Here is a 23878-nt window from a genome sequence, read left to right on the forward strand (position 1 = left end):
CCTCACAAGCACTTGTCTTTAATCAGTACAGACACTTCATAAAGGATCGTTATTTATACCCCGCGTTGCCTTACAGCTTTGTGTTTTTTCCACTGCCACCCCCCAAGAGATGCCTTGCAGAGCTGCAATCCCAGCTCACAGTCTACCTGGGATGCACAAAACGGGATAAACCAGGATCTGCAGACTACTGTTCAGAAAGCCCTCCTCGTCAGCACTGAGAAAACAGCACCAAGTGCAAAAGAAATGAACAAAAGGAAATAATAAGCAGAATTAGTATCAACGACACAGTAGAGGGAAGAGCAAAGTCCACTCTTAGTACAGGAGAAATACCTGCAAATATTAAAAGAAAGTAGAATATAACCAAAACAGGCAGGGGGATCCCAGGATTCCCAGCCACAAGCCCTTTGTGTTCCAGTGCAAGGATTTCCTGGCTGTTCCACACGCCTTGCCATGAAAAGCAGCACCCAAAGAGGATGCCCAAGCAGAGTTTGTCTCAAACATCATCAGAGACAGGAGGAACTGAACATGCCAGCACTGCTTCTCTTTGTACAGAACAAAAATCAGCAACCCAAGAGGCTTGTGTGACCACAAAGACATAAAAACAAAGCTTTTGGCACACACAAATAGGGTGAGGGATTTCGCCTTCTTTAACAATAAACAATAATTTGGCTGGGGCACCAATTTCTTTTGACAAAAATGTTTGCTGCTTTTTTTTTTTTTTTTCTTTGAACAATGGTGGTGGAGGGTATGACAAATGCTTTCCTTCCTTAGCTGCAGACAGTGACCCATTCAGCCTCAGAGGAGCAGAGAAAGGCACTATTTCAAGGGATGCTGTGAATGCATAATTGAGGGAAAACCAAATCCTGCAGCTCCTACTGCTGGGAAAAATTATAGAGCAGGGGGGACAGGAGCCTGCAGAGCCCACAAAGTTCAAACATTTGCTGAGAAGGAAAATCAGGCCCCCAACCTTCAGAAAATAATCTAAAGGCATTTGCTGCTTATATACAAAAGCCCACAGGTTCAAGCAAAAGCAATATCTGAAATCAGCTGTTCTGGAAACACTACAACACTGAGTAAGCAGGTGTTGTACTATAAAAAAAACACCTTGCCCTAATTTCAAATTCATGTCTTACAGTAACTTGCCCAAATGTAATTTCAAGCCTGTAAGAAAGTTAGAGAGTTAGTACTGCAGCTCTATAAACCTTGTCTCATTGAATCAAGCTTCTCTGCTGTCAGCTTTCAAGGGTTTTAATTTTCTGCTGCAATTTCTACACACTCAAGACTAACCAGTTTAAAAAGCTAGAAACCATCACTTTCTATTTTAATAGCTGAAGACTTCCCACACTGTCCTGCCTAAATGAGGTTTCTTTCTTCTGGTGAGACCATTGATTGTACACAAAGAGACTCGAAATAGCCCATTTAATGCCAGTTTTCATGCATTTGAGGATTAAAGTCATAATGAATGGTTTGGATAGTCTAATCTATCACAAAGCACAGGCTACAGTCTCTCACCTGGTAATTTCTGCAATGTTCTGCTACATTTTGTTAAACTAGAAACATGTTGTTTTGGGTTTCTAAACACAGACTCCAGCAGATCAAAATACTACCCTATCACTGCACTACCCCTGCAGTGAAATGCAATTATGGTTCAAAACACGCCCCTTGTCAGCAAATTCCACCTCAGCCACTGGCTCTGCTCATTCCACCTTTCATCTGAAGTCTGACACCCCCAAAATTCCATTTCTCCCCAGGAATCTGCAGAACACGGTCCAGCTATGAACTTTGCCTTGGTTAAATTACACTTTTCTCACTTCTCAAAAAGCCAGACCAAATTAATTCCTTCATCACCCTTCCATGAATCCCTTCCAACCATTTCCCAGCTGTGGTGTAAGTGGTGCCAGCACATTTCATTAAACTCTGAACTGTGATCTGGGTCTGATCTGTCCTTCAATGACCAGTGGCAGACTGCAACACTTAGCTGCCAATAACCTAACAACTTTTCCATGACCCATTACCCTCTGTTTCCAAAGGCCATAAAATGGAAAGGTTTGAATAAAACAAAAATCAAAGTGACCTGAGGTACAGGAATTGGTACTTCTTACTCAACCCAACCCCAGCAACAGGAAGAAACTCAAATGATGTCTTTTTGTTTAATAATTACAGCAGCTAAAGCAAAATGTCACCTTAATATAATCACCAATTTTTAACCAAGTTGTTATGAGTTCAGCAGGAGGAAAAATCTCAGTCCTTTGGAACTGGTGGTGAATAAATGAAAGGGGTGATCCCAAAGCAACATTAAAGGGGGCATTATTTGTCCCATAAACTCTGAAGATATTTTAGAAGGGCTATAAAGCTGAGCTATAGCAACTGACAGAAGATGTAATTATACAAGCAGCTGCATTCCAAATTTTGCCGGGATCTGCAATTTCCTGCAATTAGGGAGGAATGTATGCATCTCCAATCTTATGCATTTTAAAGGAAGACATTCACCATCAGAATGCTGGCACCTATTGTTGTTCCATAACAACCTGACAGGGAAGCCAGGGAGAAGCTGGTTACCTATCTCACCTAGGATCAGGTCTGCTGACTAAAAATACAGTTTTAATACCCAGAACACCCTTAGCTGCATCTGAGGAGAAGAGCTGGCACTGCTGCTCCCCTCTTCAATTAAACACCAGATAGTGCAGAGCACTCCCTGAGCCTCCACATCAGCATCCACACTGCTCTCCCCAATGGAAAGATGCTGAGGGAGCACAGTAATGGAAAGCTAGATGCTAATTAAAGCATTTGACTCAGATAATTTCATAATGAGGAGGTCTTGTTGGGATGGATAACGTGTTTTGGGGTTTGCTTGGTTTGTTTTGGGAGCTTTTCACTTTGGTTTTCCTTTAAGATAATCCAGTGGCTCTGTACTTCAGACTCACGTCTCTAAGTGCATTGATGGGAGTCAGAAAAGTCAATTTAGCTTAAAGTAAAGGAAAAGGATACAGGATTAAGAAAAGAGAAGAACATTCATATTTTCCAGCATCTTTACCAGAAGAATACAAATACCCCTCTGCATAGCAATACAAAAACACAACTGACAGAAGCACTGCCTGTGTGCTGAGCCTCCCAAGAGGGAAATGAATCCTCTCAGGCTCCCCAGGACAGCCTGAGAGCTCCTTCCCAAGAGATGCAAGCCTGCCTCTCTCTGGCCTGAGAGGTGGGACAGCTCCAAGCAGGAGCAGCAAACTCGCAGACTCTTCACCAGTGTGAAAAATGAGGTTCACATAATTTTTATAGAATTTAAAAAGTTTAATAGAAAAAACAATTAGGAGAAAAAAATAAAGTAAAGTATACAGATAGGGCCGGGTGTCTCTGCATTCACCTCACTGACAAAGGATTGTCCCTTAAAAACAGAACCCTGCTACATATCCAGAAATTCTCACACATATTCACACATTCTTCTCTGGATCTTTGGTGTTCTTCTGTTTAGTTTTCTCTTGCCCCCTTCCCAGTTGATCAATCTTCTTGGTGCCATTGAGATTTACATTCCCTGATACCAGGAATGCAATAAATTCCTCCCCCAGAGCTCTGGGCACTGCTGTCTTCATCTGGATAAGATAGTTTACAAATGCAGGAGTTCTCTAGCTATTTTTTTTTCCTCAATCTTTGGGTTATACAAACAAAAGCAGTTTTTATTTTAATACTATGCTATAGCCTAACATATATGTATTATACTACTATTTCTAAATTTCATCAATAACAGAAATAAAGAAAACTATATTAATACAACAAAATTTCTCATTCTTATACACATAACATTCATTTTAATATTTGCCAAAAGCCAACAATATAAAATGTATCTATAACAACCAGCAACTGCAAGGAGACACAGCCCAGCCTTGTGAAAGTCCCATGTGCCACACAATCCTGAATGCACACCACTGGAAATAAGAAGGGGGGGAAAAACAACCCTATTTTCCTCTCCAAATTAGAAATCTTGAGCATTTTACAGTAATTTTAAAAGTTCTGTTCTACCATTCCAGCCTCTCATACTGCATTCATTTTTAACTGCAGTTTTATCTCTAGACTTTCCCAAGTCCTTGAATTCAATTAGAAGATCACAGAAATTAAAGTAGGAATAGGCACATACTGAAAATATATGATATGAAAACCAGAATATGTCAGTGTAAGTAATTTGCAAAAAGGCTGAAGTGCTACTCTGAAAAAGACCCTGACAACTACAAATTACAAAGGAAGGCAACAGACAAGTATTGCTTTGGATAATAAATTGCTCACTTACTTTTCAATTTGTTCTAGCAAACTTTTATCTTGGGCAGCAGAGACAAACACTGATGATAGATCATCTCAGATCTAAGTGGCCTGCAGAGGCTTGGAGGGTCCCACTTTGCTTTCAGAATACTTTCATCACTGCACAACATGAAAGTAGCCACTTCAGAAAGAGTGCTGCTTGAGCCTTGCACTTCTCTGTATCATCCTGCTTCGAGAGAACAGGATGTGAAACTTGAAATTCAAGCAATGGGGTCCTTGTATGGACAGCCAACAAAAGCAGTGATGATACAAGCCACTCCAAAAATACAGAGATGAGAGGAAGGTATTACACTACCTAGTCATGCAAATTTTCAGAAAATGGTTTTTCTTACCCAGCAATTACAAATAAAAAGAAAGCCCTCCCCTCAAAAAAAAAAAAAACAAAAAAACAAACCCCAAAACTCCATGACTTATAGGGGATTTCTTCACCCCCAAACTGGTTTTGTTTGCAGTTAGAAAAGAGTCCCTTGTCCCTCCCAGGGGCTTTCCATGACCACTGCAGAACATCCCCCAGCAGCCAGCCCTGCAGCTCCCACCCCAGCTTTCAGGGAAGGCAGGAGCTGTGCACCCCCAGCAGCAAAGGCCATTCCAGCCTATCCACAGCTATGGCACCAGGAAAATGAACTTCAACTCCCAGGGGGAGATTTTCTACAGAACACATTTTCAGAGGTTCAGTGCAGACATTTCCTAAAGCCAGTTCTCTTCCAGTGCTCTCAGCAGTGTGGTGGAGGTGAGGCTGCCTGCGTGGCCCCTGTGACTCACAGCAGCTAAAGGCCAGCCCCTACAGCCAGCCTGCAAAGGGAGACAATCAAACAGCTCTCAGGGCTTGCAGAGAGCCAGTCAAATGAAGAAAAACGGTGAGTTTGGAGCTCAGAAGAGTACTGAGGCTTTATTTAGATGCATTTCTGGCTGGAGAGAATAGATGTGACAACAGTAAATTACAGATGTACTTTTATGTCGGCTCTTCCACAAGCACAAGGAACAAAGACAGAAACAAGGTGGATGCTTTCTTCTCTTATGATCAAGTACCCTTGATTTCAGGCAGGCAACTGAGAGAACAAGGCCAAGGTTTCAGGAAAAAAGGAAACAGCAAAGCTGAGCTTTGAATGCCTAGATGCAAAGAATCCTTCTAAAAGCACCTCTGTCAGCTCACCATCAACAAAAACCAAACCACATCCCAAGCACTGCTGCAAAGCACTCAGTGACCCCAGCTCCTGCTGGCAGAGGGGGAACCCATCCCCACAGTCTGCCTGGAGCTTCACAGCCAGCCAGGCACCTCCTGCAAGCTCAAAACCCCCTTGGAAAGGGGCAGTAAAACACACTGACAGTGTTTCAGGGAGAGCTAGCTAAAAGGCAGCCTCTGGCTGTGGTGCTTAACACGGCCTCTGTCAGCCAGAATTAGCTGGGACCCCGAGGTGCTGCCCTTGTGGAGGACGTGTGCTGCTGTGCCTCAACACTTGCAGGACAAAATCCAGCAGCTCTGTGGTTTCTGGTCCCTCAAATCCCACCCATCAGCCTCGAAGCTTTTCAAAAGAGCAGTGGTGCTTCTGTATCTGAGCCCTGCAGACATCCCTAGTCTTCATCCTTGTTTTATTGTGTGCTTTAACTGTGAGAGCCTAAGTGCTACACTCATTTCTTAAAAATGCTCTAAAACATTTACAGTGGCTGCAAAACACATTCTCTCATTGCAATGGGGGGTTTTTTTATACTTTATCGTTAAATAAAGCTCATCTGAAATTTATTGGAGTATAATTCTCCAGCTGCATTTATTACGTGTTTCATTGCCTTGGTCAGCATCCAACATCTTCGTAAATAATGCAAGTGAAATATTAACACTGGTTATTTATTATACTTAAACTGATCCTGTCACCTGAGCAAACATTCTGCATTTTGGCAAAAGAAGGGAAAGCAGCATCTTCTGGGAAGCAAGAAAAACTTTCACCCACGCTTCCTTCAAAGCCCAGAGCTCTGCACACAGAACAGGAGACGGCACTCAAGTTTTTAATGTTCCTCTCCTCCCTAAGGAGCTGCAGTCTTTTAGCCTACATAAGCCCCATGAAAAATGTCAAGCTAGGTAATTTATTTCCAGTTAGGGTTTTTGTGTGTGTTTGAAATCAGTTTGCTGATTTAGCCACTGGCACACACAGTGCCTGTGTCTCACAGCTCGTCACTCTTTCAGCAATCTGCACAAAAAGTTGCATCTGCAAAGGAAGAATAAACACTTATCTTTCCAACCCTTTGTATGCTGCAAGCTTAACGTTGACTATTCAAGCCTGGCCAGCCTCCACAGAGTTTTCAGAAGCAAGCAAGAGTCTTTCAAACAATCTTCCAGCTGTGCTTATGTACAGTAACTTTCCACCAGTCCTACAGCAGGCTAACTTGGGCCTTCAGGTCTAGAGCAGATTTTAGATCCTGCTGTCAAAAGGAGAAGCAGGTGCACGGGCGTGATTCCTTCTCTCCTTCCATCACAAGAGAGAGCAGGCTGCCTTCCATGGACAATCACCTGGATCTCTACAGGCACTTACCAGAAACAAGCAGCCCCGGATCTCCTGCTAGGAATATTGATGAGTGAGAAATAAACCAATGCAAGAAAATCCAACAGCAAAGAGTGACTATAAAGATCAGTATTTACTTCCCACTGTTTGCAGCAGCTCCATGTTTTCTAATAGCCTAAATCTGCTAGAGCCACAGCAATTCCACCAGCAGCAAATTGAATCCTACATCTAAGTCAGAAGTGCACGGAAGAGCCAGTGGGCTCGTCCCTCCTTGCCATCCTGCTGGCTGTGTCCCCCACTGCTCCTTTGATGGATGTTTTGGTTGATCTCTGTGGGTTTGCTCCCCTACCCAGGCATCTGGGCCCAGCCAACCATGCACTTCCCAAAAGCTGCTCTTGTGGTCTTGCTAGTTCTTCGATTCCTTTTCGCATGAGGAGCTCCACTGACAGCTGCTCAGGGCTCCAGATGGAGCCTTGCAAACACAAAGTGGAACACAGAAGCGTTCTGGGACCAGGAAAGGGAATATGCTGACTGAGAAAATACACCAGCACTGAGCCATTCCCCACCACTCCTCCACTTCCTCCACCCCAGACAGCAGGGATAATTAACTGCTCACTACACTAATATCTTCATATTAGCAACAAGCCCCGGGAGCTACAGTGAACAGCAGCAACAGCAAAGATGAAACGGGAACAGTGTGCTCACAAAAAAACAGGAAGAAACCCAAAATAAAAAGGTGTTTCTGACAAGCCCCAGAGAGTTCTTCAGTGAGAGCTCAGCTGTAGCTTTGCCACAAATCTCTGGTTTAGGGCAGAGGAAACACAGCCCAGCCCTGCACCAGTGCAGAAGGAACTCAGCCCACCGGGAGCCAGCCCCTCACCATTCCCACGCTTCAGAGAGAAACAGGACTTTATCTTTTCCTAGCAGTGGCTACCAGGGACCCACAGCTCCTCACCACCCTCTCCAATCTTTATGAGGCATAAAGAAAAACCTTGGAAGTTCATTTTTCTGAGTAGATAAAAATCAACTCAATCTCGGTAAGAGAAACCAAAAAAAACCCAGCCACACACAGAAGGATGTAGGACCATGTCCCAGCATCAGCTTCTGGAGCTGCTTCCCTGTTCCAAATATTGAAGCCTTAAATCAAAATTATTCAAAAGCCATTTAGTCTTTTATAAATGTAAGAACCTTTGAAGAAAGAGCTCTCTTTGTAGACTCTGCGAGGTCTCTGGCAGTGTGCTGTGACGAGCTGGCAATGGCAAAATGTTTACAGGAAGCACAGAACTCTTGGTGTGGAGTGAAAGTGCCTCTGTGCTTCAGTCCCAGCACCTTCACCTGACTGGGTGCCCCAGGCTGTCCCTGCCACCCCTGCAGGCCACCCTGTCCCCAGGGAGAGAAAACAAAACACCCCTGTGCTGTACAGCCCCTCCCCAACAGACTGAGACTCCAAAGGGAATCTCTCCTGGCATGGGGCAGCCCTGATTCCTCCCATCCCCATCCAGGAGGCAGCTGCAAGGCTTTGGGAAGGTTGGGGATGGCTGAATGGAAGGGAGGAAATGCATTAGGAGAAAAAATACAGGAACAAAGAGAAAATGTGTGTTTCAGTGCTCTCCCACTGTGATTAGGGAGGTCAGGGACTGCAGTCTCACCTGGGTACTCAGACACACCAGCCAAGGAGGCACAGCCCCCAGAGTTTCTGGGTGGAATTCTGCTGTGGAAAGAGCCTGTTCTAGCCCAGATTAATGGCTCTAAGCCTTCCTGGTCTGTGCCTCAGAGATGTGTGCACGAGCAGGCTCCATCCCAATCACACCAGCAAATCAAAGGAGCCTGGCTTGCTTTTAAATGCAAGAGAACACAGAGGGTCCCAGGATACAACATCACAGGTTTCAACAAAAGCTGGGAATGGTACAAGTGTTCCCGTGATGCAAACTGGAACAATCACTATTTGGAGTTAAACACTCTGCATTCCAGCCTGTGGATGCCAAATGTTTTAACACAGATTGAAATCAAACCCTCCCCTCTAACAGAGGAGCAGGCAACAGAATATTCAGAAAGGAAAAAAAGCAAACAAACAAGTTCTCCTCTGGGATTAGGAGATTTAATCTTTTACAGTTAAGTTTGTTTCCGAGAGCAGAAATGTTCTTAAAACTTAACCATTTCCCCCCTCTTTTTGATCATTTCCAGATCCCCAAAATGTCACCAAAGAAATGATTATTTGCCCAGTACTGCACAGAAAAGAGCAAAGCTAACAGAAAGCAAGCCCCATATTCAGATCACACCTCTGTCATGTGCCTTTTCTCCTCCAAGATACTGAACACATTGCTGCCTAGGGATGGGTATCCAGTTAAAATGTCCTATTAATCAGGGTTTTACTAATCACCCAAATCCCATGGCAGCATTCAAATTCCTTCTAGTGAATGTCCCCCAAAGGTTAAGTCATTTCAGGGTCATTCCAAGAACATAACCAAACAAACAGCTGGGGGTATGCAGAAACAAACAAAAGAAAATAAGGAAATGAAAAATGTAACAAAAACAGAAAAAAAACCAGAAAAAAAAGCAAAATCATTTTCTTAATTTTAAGAGACTTAAGATTGATAGTTTTTATTGCCAGAACAACAGTGCACAAACTTTCAACAAATAGATTCATTGCCCCTGAAACCACATCCTGAACTGTAAGAAATTATGTTTAGTGGTGCAAACCAGGCATCGTGGAGTAGCAATGACTTCAACACATCTGAAATACCTCTACACAGTCCAAAATAAATAGATGAATCAACTGCAGGCTTTCCTAAATGAAAGATGCTTCAACTGGTTTTCAAGCCCAATCCACAGTCTTAGAGCAGGTCGAGTAACTTCCTCTAGGTTCAGCCATTTCACCCATCACAAAAACCAAGGAGCATCAGAAGAACATTAAAAAATGCTTCCTCCTGCTCCACTGGGATGCCCCTCTCCATTCTCTCCTCTTCTTATGCAAGGAGCCCAGAAAGTGGCCTCAGAGAAACCCTTTCACAGCTTGGGTCATCACTGCATCCCCTCTGGGCTCCTTTCCAGCTCAAACACTTTTTTTTTTTTTTTCTTAATTTATGAATGGGACTAGCACCACACATCACATTCCAGAAACAGATGGGAATATTTTAAGTTTTGTTTTTTTTCCACTCCCCTAACAGTTTTAGAATCCAGTTTGCTATTTCTGACCGCTGACCTTTCCACGGAGCTCACTCACGTGCCACGACAGCCTGAAGAAACACGTGTAAAATTATGATGCTCCCTTTGGATGTCTTAGCCTGGATTTATCTCCGTGCAGTTTTTCTGACATTTTACCACTTCACTACTCGGCACAAGGGCCCTCAGTAATCCTTTGCTGTTTTTTTTATGGATTCAGGCTCCTCTCTCCACGTGGGCACCTCGCCATGCTGCCCTGCATTGGTTTTACACGGCCTGGGTTTTGGCTCCACCAGTGACCACCTCCACAAACCCATCCCAGCCGCCTCCTCCCGGCTTCCTGCTGCTGCCTGCTCGTGGGGGAGAGGGAAGACAGCCACGTGGGCAGTTTATTTTTGCTGAGAACCTTCCCAGGGCCTTCACCAAACGCCGTCTGCAACCGGGATGAAGCGGCAGCGGTGCGGCCGCCCGTGCCCACGCGCGCGCTGGTCGCTGCAGAGAGCTCCAGCAGATCCCAGCTCCCACTTCTCTCGGCAGGAACCTCACTTCTCTCCCCCAGTGCATCACGTTTCACCACGTGCTCTCAATTCTCCTGCTCACAACAGTTTCTACCCAGTTGCCTGGCACGGGCACCGGGCCTGCTGGCAACAGCAGAGGCAAACACTCCGCGGATTATCGGGTTCTTTGTCAGGTACAAGGCAGTGGACATAAGAGCTGTAATAAACTGTGCTGTCCCTCAGCTGGGCATGCCTGTGAGAGCCAAGATAATTTCCAGATGTCTCAGGGCTGCAAGATACAGAGTAAGAGATAACGGCTTCAGCTACCGCTGTGTCTTCTCTGTGTTTGATTAAAAAAATAATATAGAAGGAAAGATTTGATAAGCTTATTTCTGCAGGGAAAAGAAGGGGTCAGGAACATACAGTCGATAGAGGAGCCTGTGTTCAGCAGGTATCCTGGCTGGGGAAAAAAGGACAGGCCACAGGAAGAAAGCATCACGCAAGCAGCAGCACTATGCAAAGCAAGGCTTGATATAAAGAGGATTGATGGAGAGTCATCTGACCCCAAGCATTCCAAAAAATGCTGTCATGTAGCATTACAAAACAATTCTGTTCCAGGGCATGTGTAGAAGAGAAGGCATTTGTGCTAAACCAGCCTTTTAACTACACACTTAAGAAGCACTCCATTTATCACAGTCACAAACTCATATGACACCCAGAAAATCTCAGAAACACTGGAACATGACCAATCATTATTCGAATCCAATCAGTGCATCTACTTCAAAGAAGAAGTCATCAGCTAAATATTTCTGGACTTAAAAACCCTAAATTTAAGTATTAAAATAAAAAAAATATAAAAAGAAAAGAGTGTGATATTACATAATACCTAACTTCATATTTAACAGCATGTATATTGTTACATGTAGGAGAAGTCAGAACATATCTTGCTTTAGAAATCATGCACTGGAAATTTTATTTTTAGAATTCGAGGTTGTCCCGCAGCATTCATGTCCATTTTGCCCAGGAACAACCAAATCTGATGATTCTAGAGATCTGCCTAGTCCAGTACCCTGTCACTGACAGTGAGTGACAGTAAGTGCCCAGAGAAGACTCTAAGACAAATGTAAATACATACAAATACTTCCTCAGAATATTCCCCCAGCCTGCAATGATTTGTTCTCCCACTAACTCATAAGGTTGCAATTTGTATCTGCATATTTTATAGTCTCTGATGGATTTCAACTTCCAAGAATGTGTACAGCAGATTTCAAATCCGTGTTCGCTGCTTATACCCACGGTGCCCTGTGGGAAGAAGTTTTGTACTCTGTGTGAAGCAGCATCTCCCTCTGCCTTCCCTTTCCAGCTGATCCTAATTAGTTCCTTATGCCTAAGGTGGAAGAGAGCAATTAGCTCTCCACACACTTTTTCCATGCCAGATGCCTTTTGAACTCTTGGGCAAATACTTTTTGATCTGACACTCTGCCATTTCCCATTTTGTCGGCTGATCTGCAATCCTGTCTACCAACATCCCAATCTAAAACCACACACTGCTGAGTCCTGAAAAGGCAAAAAATCAAATACTCAGGGCTAGAAAAACCCTCTCCTGAGTAAAGGCAGACACAAAGTGGTGATACAGCAATTTTATTACTGCTCTGTCTGTCCCAACTGTTTCTTTCACTTTTTCTCCAGCCTCAGGTATTGCAGATTCTCTGGAAGCCTTCTCTCCATTTGCTGCCTGGAAAGAATCTCCAGTTTTTTATGCCTGCATTTTCATTGTTCTCCTTGTGCCAGTATGTTGGTACTCAGATTCACCTTCCACATCTACATTCCCATCTCCTTTATCTGTGCCCCACCACCTGCTCCGGGTGCTCCCCAGTGTCTCCCCATCCTTGAACAGCAAATAGCAGGCCCACTTCCTTCGTGTCACCTGCTCTCCTCCACAGCCAGCCTCCCACAGCCAGGCTGTTCTGCCATCAAATCTTGCGCTCAGTCTCTTCCCTCACTTCACAGGTTTCAAATTCCTCTCATTCCTTCCCCCATCAGACTTTTCAAAGACTCCTAATTCAATGAAAGACGACAAGCTGTGGCCTCTTTCCCTGTAAATTATTTTCTCACTGTAACCATTACCGCTGCTATCAGCCTGCTGCATCCGTCCCCTCTGGGGGCTGCCATGATTTCCTCCTCTTCTCTCCTCTCCTCTGCAGCACCTAGCCTTTGAAGCCTTCCCTTCCAAGAGAATGTTTTGTTTCAGCACAGATGCCTGCTCTGTGTTTGAAGGAGCACTGGGCACGCTGTGGGCAGCAGGGAGCTGCAGCTGTGACACCGTGACTGCAGCAAGGGTGGCACAGAGAGGCCACAGGGACCTGCCCTGGGATGGGCCACGGGCAGAGAGCTGCAAAAGGCAGGATGCTAAAAACCTCCAGTGGTCAGGAGCACCCCAAGCCTCACCTTCTCCCACCAGGCAGCCTTTCTCTGAGCTACACGCTGCTGCAGCTGCTCCTGGAGAGCCACCAGGTCCCTGGAGAGTCTGTCCATCTGTCCAGTCAGCTTGTCAGCCCAGGGGCAGCTGGAGGTCACCTCTGGCAGCCTTCTTTTCTCCACGTCAGCATCCTGGGACTCACACATATTTCCCTCTTCAGCCATGTTATCCAACACAGTTTCCTAAACAAAAAAACAATAAAAGTTACTTTTCAGCGGGAGCTAAAATGGTTCCCCCCCCTCCTCCTGGTAATTCATTGCTAGGAATTCACTGCTGCCATCTCAATATACAAATCTCCACAATTTCAGAGTTATTTTAAGAGAGAACCCCCTCAGTTCACTATAACATATTTCCAAGTTAACAGAAAACTTATGTTGCTAACCTAGCTTATTTTAGAAAGCACTGCACAGTCAGCTACTCTCCACTGCACTAAAGCATGAAGTAACACTCCTGAGATGGAGGTGATCAGCACTGCAGCAGCTCTAGATATGCCCTTCCTCTCAAATCCTGAGCCTGGATGCACTTCCAGGGCTTTTTGTAACAAAGGGATGACCAGGGAGGTACAGGTTTCCACCTGCTCTGACACCCTCAGGATCACTTGTGCCAGTGGAAAACCCCAGAAGCTGAGGAACACCCAGGGATCCCTGCCCCAGACTGGGCAGGAGCTGGCAGCTCTGCTTGACCATGACCATCTAGCTGCTTTGATAATTAACAGTGCAATTACCTCCCAAGGTAGCAACTGCTATTTCAAATACCCCAGGAAAGAAACCAAACCAAAACAAAACCAAAAACATTTCAACAAAGCATTCAGAACTCATGTATACACTCTGGTGCACAGGCTGTGCAGAAATACACGTTTTCCAAGCCAGAATAACACAGCATAACTAAAGGACATAGGCCTCACTCACAGACTATTAAATATTTATTTCCATACTGTTACCAAGAAGACGTTCAATAGGAGAGGTCATAATCTCTTTTAAGGACATAATTTGCATTCAAAATTATCTTTAGCAACTGAAGAAGTAATTTAGAAGCACTGGCAGGAAATTCAGCAGTTGAGCAGCGTGGTCTGTACACGAGCAAGGAAAAAGCAAGTGCATAATTACTGGCACAGCAGCAACACTGCTGGAGGAGACGTCAGAGAGCCACAAGTCAGCAATGTCACACTGCTAAAGTCAAGTGCTGTGGCACAAAGTATAAACACAAGTCTCAGTGGTGGAAGAGTGCTGACTGTAATGCTGACATACAGGTGAGGCACCTGAAGTCAAACACAGGCGATCAGGAGGGAAAGTCCCAGATGAGAGCAGCAGCAAACATCAAAAGCTCGAATGAACGGCCTACAAGGACACACAAAGACATCAAAACTTTTGCTCAGCCTAGAAACAGGGACTGGGAAGGCAGTGACATGCTAACAGCCCTCACTTACATAAAAGATTGCTATAAAGAGGATGGGAAATTTTATTTTTTCTCCTCTTTCTCTCTTTTCTCAGAAGGTAGGTTAAAGACTCTGGCTTAATTCACAGCAAGAGATTCTTAGACTCATGCAAGAAAAAGCTTCCTAAGACAGCTAAGAATGGCACAGGACACCCTGCAAAAGCTCCTCTCTAGGCAAGCACTGGGGCTGGGAACTGGCACAGAGCAGCACTGAGGGCAGCAGCCCCTGCTGAGCCATGGCCCAGCTCCTGGGAGCACAGGCACGGCAGGGACACGGACAGGAGAACCAGCTGCAGGGAAATAAAGCAAAGGGCTTTGGTTTCTTGGGGTTTGGGGGTTCTTCTGTTTCTGCCTGATTTTGAAATGGATTAAATGACAGAATTGTAAGGTAACAGTAACCTCCAGACAATGTTCTCGCCAGGAATTGGACCTGATGATCCTTGTGGATCCCTTCCAGCTGAGGATGCCCCGTGATGAGTGCAGTCATGCCAGGTCCTGCAGCAGTGCCGTGCTCTGTTGTGGCAGCAGCTATGCCAGAACCACCCCATCCATCAGCTCAGCAATGCAAAACACAAGTTTGATAGAAAGAGAAAACTGTCTTTTCAAAGCACATCTCATCCCCATCCACCCTACTGCATCCAGGAACAGCCACCATCATCAGTGAAATGGCAAATTCACCATCCAGCACACTGAACAGTTTAAAAAGATGCTGCTGGTCGGTTTTCAAGTATTTATATAGAACTTCAGAAAGCGGGCTAACACTCCTGAACACATCAAAGGCAAATGTTTTGGCAGATACACAGAAATAATTGCAGTTATATTTCATCTACTGGGAGCCAGGCCTGCGCTAATGTTGATGCTTTCCAAAAAACCAGAAGATGGTAAACATGTAAAGCAAAAACCATTAGAGAACTAATGGAAACTGGAAGTACCCTTCAAGACAGGTGAGGTAATTTCACACTGCCCTTTGCCTTGCTCTTAGTTTAGTTTAGTTTAGGAAAAGGCACATGGGTAATTAGCAGTCAGCTCACTGATTCTGGAAATTCTGTAAGCTCATACAGCTAATGTGGTGTGCTAAAGAATTATTTCAGCAACACTGAACGGGCAAAAGTCATAGAGAGAAGTGAGATGGATGGCATCGTTTGCACTCACTTGAGAAATCCTAAGATGCACAGAGAAAGGGTTATTGATTTTCTTATGATCATTCAACACAGTTCAAGGGGAAATCAGCAATGTCAACACACTATTTGGCTGGGAAAAAAATGAAGTTGTTTTCAATATCAGCTGCCTGTAAATTTAGTTGTTCTCAAGACTGCAATAAAGCTTAGAGGCCCTCTTCTGAAAAGCCATTTAATTTTACAAAAATGTGCAACTGCTATGTTTAAAAACTATTAAAAAATATGAAGATCAGACCTTGTCATTTGTGTTATCTATAAGAAATTCTGCCATTCTGCCCTGCTATTCCTCAGCTTAGCTGGGTGAGTCCTACTGAAGAAAACAGGAATGAAAGAGAACTATGAAAACACTCCTTACTTTACTGAGACTTTTTTTTTTTCTTCCTTTTTCTCAAGTGCTGTTGAACAGATGGTTTGCAACATTTCATTTTGTGGCACTTAAGGGCCTTTGGAAGTAGCCACCTATGCTCAAGTCAAGAAAGATGCACCCCTCAAAATCAGTTTGAGTCCTTACCATCCACTGCCAGTAAACTGCTTCCAGCTGCTTCCATTCCAGGAAGGCTTCCAGCTGCAGGGTCTCAGACTCCAGGAGCTGCAACAGCTGCAGGAGACAAAGGAAAGGAAATCAGGTAATATTGGTCACTGGAGAACGACATGAAATGTGTGCTGAGGTATAAAAAGAGTGTGAGTGGTACATGGGACAGCACCGGGTGGCTTTACAAGAACATTTTAAAAACAGATGGGGAAAAGTGAAATAAAACTCTTCTCCCGTTATCACTGATTTATCCCTCACCCCAAATGCACCAACTTCATGAGCTTTTCCATGCATAAATGTGAGTTTCCACATTGTTTTGAGGGAACAGAGGGATGCAGTTCTGATATACATGCTTAGTGTATGACCAGCTTCAAATCTTCTGTGCTTCTTGACTACCAAAATCAGCTGTTTCTCCAGAAGTATTTTCTCCATCTATCCCTTCACTCTGAAACAGCATAACCTCTAAAATGTTATGTATTTTATAAACTGTATGATCTGCTGCATGAGGAATCCCTCCCTTTGCCTGAGAGAACTCAAAGGAAAGATGGTGCATCATAGCTATGCAAATTATAATTTTTTTTCACAAATATATGCATGATACACATGTATGCACAGGCATATATGGTGTAGGGGACATTCCAAGACTAAATATTTATATATCAGTAAAAAAAATAAACCTCTTGTAAAGAATAAGACAAACAAATTTGCTATAAATCAGAGCTCACCAACTTTAACAATTTTGGTTCTGACCACACATTTGAAATGAACAATTTTAACACAAATCTGACACCAAAAGCAACTTCTTAAGATGACCATAAAGTGTGTAGGGGCTTGAGGAGAATGGTAAGGACCAGGCCAGTACCAGCTAAATCCATTTTATACAGACAACTATCTTCTGCTGGCTTTGTTTGCTTTAGTTGCTTAGTACATAACATAATTTAAGTAAGTGCAAAGCATGACTTGACTTTGCAATTTTATTATGCAGATATTACTTGAAGATAAAGGAAGCAAAGAAAGGAAACCACTTTGCAAGAGTAACTGCTGGAAATTTAGAGCAGTTTGCTCTAAAACACTGCTGGATCCAAAATACAATTATTACACTTTTGCTCACACACCAGACACTTGGCATTACGCTTAATGACTCTGCTAGTTTCAAGCTCAGCTGGGATATAAAAGGTGGAAGAATGGCTTTCTGTCTCCTTCTTCCTTTTCTCTTTTGCTTTTTTTTCATAGGTACATCTACAGCACAAATGGCTTGCATTATAGAATCTGAGGCTTGCAATAAAACCCAGCCAAAAAGTTGATTAAATATTCAGGCCACAGCGAAGTTACTTGACTTTAAAGCAGCTTTGTAAAGCGATCACGAGCTGCGTGTGATTGCAGTATGAACATGTCTTACTACAGCTAAAGAGGGCTGAGGGTTGGGATGGGGAGTTTTTTCATTCTGAGCCTTCAAAAAGAAGAGTGATCTTAATAAAAACACAGTCATCATCTTTATTCTCACTGCAATGTTAGAAGTGCCATATGCCACATGCCTCCACAGCACAACTGAAAGGATCTGGTTCTGAAACTCCACCAAACCTCTACAGGATCTGCTGCACTTAAACTGACCTTCACAACAATCAAAGCTCCCTGAGCAGTCTCCTAATCTCAAACCCTTTGGGATCTTTTGTATTTGGGTGCTTTTGGTGCCTTTTTTCTTTAAACTGCTTCACTAGTTACACAAAACCTGAACAGCTTGTGTGAAAGCATTCACCTGACTCACCTCTTACAGCATCCTCACCTTTCACTAAGGTGTTAACACCCTCAAACAGCAGGCCAGCAGCTTGTGCTGGATTGCTTCAGCCATAAATCAGTGATGGGGTGACTCCAGCCATCCCAGGAGGACAGAACCCAGCAGAGCTGGAATACAGCGTGGTTCCTGCACCAGCCAACATTTGAGTCTCCTCCCTGGGGAGTGCCTGTGGGCACTGCTCCTGAATGCCAATATCCTCTGTACAGGCCTTGCAAGGCTTGGATGTTATTGCAGCACGGATAATAAAGCAGAACGCCATAAAAAAGTAATGTACTACAAATATCCCTGAGATAGCTACCTTAGCAAAAATCCTGGAAACAAATAAATGTTCAAGGTTGGGAAGGGACAACGGATTGGTGGATTTGGTCACGGTGTCCACGTGCCCCGGGGGTGACAGGGTTTCACTCAGACATGCCTACACTGAGGAATGAACATTTCTGTCAGGCAGATTCCCTCCCCCAGCCTCATCCTTCTCACGAGCTTTTTGTGTTCTTTAACAAACTCTGCTTTTTGTGACTTTGAGGCCACAGTGGTGTCTGTTTTCTTAGGTCACACATCACAGAGCTGGCATTCCAGAAACCAAAGCCCAAGCTGTACCTCTGCATTCCCCCCCAAACACAGCACCACTTCTTGTTGGTTTACTACCACCAAGAGCTCACACACACACACACACACACACCACGAGCAGTTCCACCTCTGATGCTACATGAACCTCTCAAAATCCAAAACAAATTTAGTCACAAAGCTGTGACTAAAGCTGCCTGCCCATTTCTGGTGAACTAAGGACCCGATGTCACGCCTCCTAATGAAATTCAGACTGAAGTCTGTAGAAGAGCATCCATTTTGTTTCATGAAAAGAGGAAGCAAGTCAAAGAAGTGCCTCATGTGGGTATCTAAGTGATGCTTAAGGATAATGCCTGGAAATTGCGTTTTCCTCTACACAAAATTATGACAACCAAATCCATTCCCTTCGTTCTTCTGGAGGAAGTTCTTGCTCTAAAATATTTACACTGACTGAAAAAGTAACGAGAAATTGAAATTGCTAATCTCTGTGGAGAGGCAGTTCCATGATGAATGCTGAGAGCAAAATCTTTGCAGGAACAACTTTGCAGGAGCAGGTCCAACCCTGCCCATGCTGTGATATTCAACAAGAGGCCAAAGCTGAATCTTCCTCAGCACCCACAAGTGTAACTCACATGTAGTTTAAACATATTTGCAATTACTTTTTTCTGTAGAGATATTCATCTCTTTCGTATTATTTACCACCATATTAGAAAAGTCATTAGTGCTTGTAGACTGTTATGGAAATCAATATTTAATAAATTTGCAGCATAATGCACCCTTTTCACAGGCTCAGTTCCAGAGAGCTCCCCACAACAAGTATTTAATCTCCCATGCCCACAGCTCATAACTCAACTACCACAGCACTGGCAAAACTATTTTTAATCAAAAATTGCTCTGCCTAAATGTTCAGAAAATCATTTTATTGTTAGACAGACAAAAAACAAATGGCCTTTCAGCAATAAATTCTGTTTCTTGGCTCGGAGACAAAACACTGCTAATTCATCACCGTTCATGTAATGTCTGTAGACAGAAAACTTGCACTGGACTCCTGAGCCCTGCACACCTCACCCAAATGCCAACATCTCTAGAGAATTACTCAAGGCTTGAGACAGGGTTGGCTTAGCAGGAAAGCTTATATGGAGAAACTATCTACTCAATAATTGTTTAGTAGGGGATGGCTTTATTCACTGTGCACTTGGGTAATCTGAATTCTAGCTCTGAGTATCTCACAAGCACAGGAGAGAAGCTAAGTGGAGAAGGTCATTCCCAAAAAATGCAAAGAAAAGGGGTAAACACTCATGAAAGTTATACCATTTATGGTACCAGAAATAAACCACAACTGGGATTAAGGCTTTAGAGACCTGACCAAGCATCAGATGAAACCAAAAGAATTCAACATATCTTCTCCTCTGCCAATACAAAATTCCCTTAGCTGAAAAAACCTGCAAACCTTGACAAATGAAAGCCTCTCAGCAGGCAGGTTTTTAGGTTTAAATTTGGTTTGAAATGGCACACACAACCCAAATTGAACTTTGGCACAGCTGAGTTTTGAAACCCCCTTCACCAAAAAAACCTGAGAAAATCTCAGTGTCACAACCATCTCAGGCTGGGACAAACAAACCAACAAACAAACAACACTGTAGGTGGACACACTCAGTGCTCCAAGTTTCAATTCCACACTGTGATTTTTCCAGAAGCAAAGCTGGTTTCCACATATCCCTTGAAGGCTAAAACAAAAATAAATAGGCCTGAAAACGAGAAAGTCACGCTGGAGTAGTGTGACATACAAACAGCTGAAGAGCACAAACCTACAGAACAATAAGCAGCCTCTAGGCACGAGGCAAATAAAGACCTTCTCTAATTTCTCTGCCTGTGAAACATCACTGAGAGCCAAGACCGAGCAGGAGGAGCCCTGCAGCCCAACCATCACGAGGCAGTGGATCTGAAAGGCTCTGGGAGGACAGAAGTGGATGAGAATTTCTTCCAGCACCAGCTACAAACCCCACAGGGACCTTGACCAACACCCCAGCAGGGACAGGAAAAGACCTCTGGCTCCAGAAAATGGAATTTCTGTGTCTGCTGAGCATCACCTCTTTTGGACTTGTAATGGTGAGGGGGGTGCTGTGCTGTAAGGGAAAGCAGGACTTGAATCTTTTGCAGAGACACAACACATAAAATACAAAACACAGCGGTTTTAGGGGCAGGAGTATCATTTCAAATGTCTGGATAGATGCAAAATATCAAACACCCAAACCAAAATATGTGACTTTTCCACCCACCAATGCCAGTTTTATGCCACCACGGCTCAAACTCCAACTGGGCTATCTCAGTTTTACACTGCTGAGAGCAGGAAATCAAACCACTAGTTAAAAACTTAAATGACAAAGATCATCATTATAAAACATAATTGCTATTTGTGGAGGGATTCAGAAAAAAAGCTGTTTAAAATGCAACTGAAAGAAAATGATACTTAAAACAAACAGAATGAGGCATTTGGCAGATAAAAATTGTATTACAGCTTTCACATTGATAGGCAGTGAACTGGGATGTATTAATTACATTCATTTGCAGAGGAACAGGTCAACGAAGGGACTGCTTGGCATTCTCCCCATGGAAACGTACTAAAACACAGAAAAAATAGCAGGAAAAAGAAGCCTGAAGTTTTATACTTCAACAGCCAAGATCAATATATGTAAGAATGAAAAAGGTACACATTTCCTTCCCCTAGAGGTACTGATGATTTTGGGTGCCTAACCTGGCACCCCTGAAGAGCCCAATTTTCAGGCTATACCAAGTACCTTTAGCTCAGTTAAAGCACATCCAGCAGATACCAAAAACCACAATTTACTTCAGAGAAATCTCAGCTAGAGGATTTGAAAGAAAAGCATCAAATTGTATCACAGTACTGCCTGACAGCTGTTATTATTGTACTGCCAACCAAAACCCCCATGCAGCTGATGTCAAAAAAAGACCATTATTCTCCTGCTTTTATTCAGGCTGTCCCTGTACACAGAACAAAGCATTATCCATACCCATTTTTTTCCTTTCCTCCCCTCCATATGCTTGCCCATTTCCCCGTATTTTTTACAGGCCACGGACAATTAATTAAAAAATTTATTCATTATGTGGATTAGTCTAAAACTGCAACCTGATGAGTACATTTTCTCCCAGCCTAGCTCTTTGACAAGCCATCATAGACTATTTGTGCATGCAGGTATTTTCACACATTTTAATATGTGTTACTGACTAGAGAAACTACTAATTTAAAGTCTGCTATAGTTTCTCATGTCAATTAATTTCTCCCGCTAGTCTCTTTCCCACTCCTTTAAATGAAGCAACAAACTTTAAAAAGAACCACAAATCCAAAATCTCTTGCAAAACATGAGTAACAGCTGATTTTATAACTCTATTTCCTGTGCTATTTAAAAAAACAAAAATACCTGCCAGTAGAGCTGAGTTAACATTATGGGCCAATTGCACACAAAGTTTAATTTTACAAGGCTATAAAAACAGCTCTCCCAGTCCCCTCACAATCTGAGCTACATTCCCACATCCAGAAAAGCAGTACAGTTCAGTTCATCTTTCCAGCAGCAGTTCAGGTGTGGCCAGAGCCATTGCAATATATGAATTTAACTGTGGTCTGCTGCTTTAGTGAGCAGTGAGGCTGGAGAATGCAGTGGTCCTGTTCTGCTTGACTTTCTGGATGGGTTAAGTGTATTTTTGATTCAGAGGTGGATGCAGGACAACACAAGGTTCCCAGTTAGGGATCACAAGATCATCATAGTTCTGGGGCACTTCAGGATCAGCCTTTATCAATAGCTGTACTTTGGCTAAAAAATGACATCAGTAGCTGTCTTTGGCTATTTTTGTACAGAAGTAGAGTGAGAAACCTCTTTTCTGGCAGAAACTGATACCTCATTTCTCTTTGGCATGAAAACAACAGTGTGGACTCCACAAGCAGCTCTGCACTTTCTAGTGGCTACTGTTAGCTTCAAGGCACAATTCAAGAGATGAGTCAGGAGCTTTAAAGCTCCTCACCCAAACATTTTTTTCCTGATACTTGTTCCTTCAGGGTCCAATAGCCCAGGTAAGATCCTAGGCTGCACAAGGAGAACCCCTTCTGACTCCATCACCAAAAACTACCAGCAAGTAAGGCACTCTCATTCTGTGGTCTCCTCTGACAGAAAATTAAGAGGCAGCACAGCACGACCAGGGGATTTGGATGTGGATACAAGAAACACCTCTCACCACACCAGCCTCAGCTGCTAAGTGGCAATTCCATCTTCAGCTTACAGGCATCAGATATGATGCTGGTCCAGCCTTTACTGTAGCATGGATGGGACCACAGTACCTGCCTGTCCTCCCTGTGCTGACCCAAAGCATCACCTGAGCTGGACACCTTGCTCCCCACACTGGCTTTGCCAGCACTTCCACCAGGAAAAGAAAAAAATATATAATGCCAACTGATGAAAAAATACCTCAGCCTTGTCTCTCCAGCTTATTAATTCCAGCTGCATCGTCTCAGATGGAATTACATTATAGTATATCACTGTCATTGTCACTGTCACAGCATTCAAATTACGTTAAGTATGGCATAAAACAAGCAAAAGCACAAAAGCAGCAGTGGAGCTCAGTATCACTCCATCAGTTCTGCCGCTGGCAGTCACAACCACGTGCTCAATCAGTGCACTATGGATATACTGTGTTTCAGAGACACCTTCCTTTCTTATGGTGGAGGAGTCTAACATATTGCTGCTACATAGTCCAACAATTTATGGAGTCCATGATAAACCACTGCATCATTTTTCAAGGTCCAAGAACTCTATAAGCTTGGTCAGTAAAATGTGCTAAGAAATAACTCATCCCCAAAAAAATGGTGATGGCAACTACAGAACTGCAGCTCTATTAAGTCCATTTTTTTTTTTTTGTAAGGATAAGTTTAGCTGAAAGCAATATTAGTGACAAATTGCAGCCTGGGGAAATTTTCAGATCAAGGTAATAATGCTATGAGGCAGAATGATTTGCTTTAGTGTTGCTATATAATGCTGCCAGTTCCCTCCAACTGGACACTAACTGCAGCTAGAGGCCACCTTGCTTAAAAAAATATCTAAAGAAATATTTTAGCACTAAACCTGTCTGGAGTAATAAAAAAAAGCAAAAATCCCAGAGCATCCTTCCCAAGAAGGGGCACTGGGAAAGTGAAATTCGGTAAAAAGTTCAACAAGTAAATGATTCATGGCTGATGACAAGGTAGTGCCTTCGAGCTGAAGGAGCTGGTCTCAAGCTCACACTGCTGAACCAGTAGGTGGGAAGGAATTTCTGGAGGTCTCTAATCCAATCTCCTGCTTAAAGGTGTTCAAGGCCCTGCCCAGCAAGTCCTAAACACCAACACCACAGATGTCACCCCTCCTCCAGAATCTGGTTCCAG

General features: G+C 43.5%; 1 protein-coding gene across 1 annotated transcript in view; it reads right to left on the bottom strand.

The window, feature by feature from the left end:
- The window catches only part of TEDC1 (tubulin epsilon and delta complex 1), a 67049-nt gene that overhangs the window by 7381 nt on the left and 35790 nt on the right, over positions 1-23878 (bottom strand). Inside the window, exons 6-7 of the mRNA XM_005528724.3 lie at positions 16071-16157; positions 12917-13129 (exon numbers count right to left, since the gene is read on the bottom strand). Coding sequence (XP_005528781.2) covers positions 12917-13129; positions 16071-16157 — 300 coding nt within the window. The remainder of the gene's footprint in view (positions 1-12916; positions 13130-16070; positions 16158-23878) is intronic.

Source organism: Pseudopodoces humilis, chromosome 10, assembly GCF_049639895.1.
Source record: "Pseudopodoces humilis isolate 2021_Gansu_Grassland_sample_001 chromosome 10, ASM4963989v1, whole genome shotgun sequence".
NCBI lineage: Eukaryota > Metazoa > Chordata > Aves > Passeriformes > Paridae > Pseudopodoces > Pseudopodoces humilis.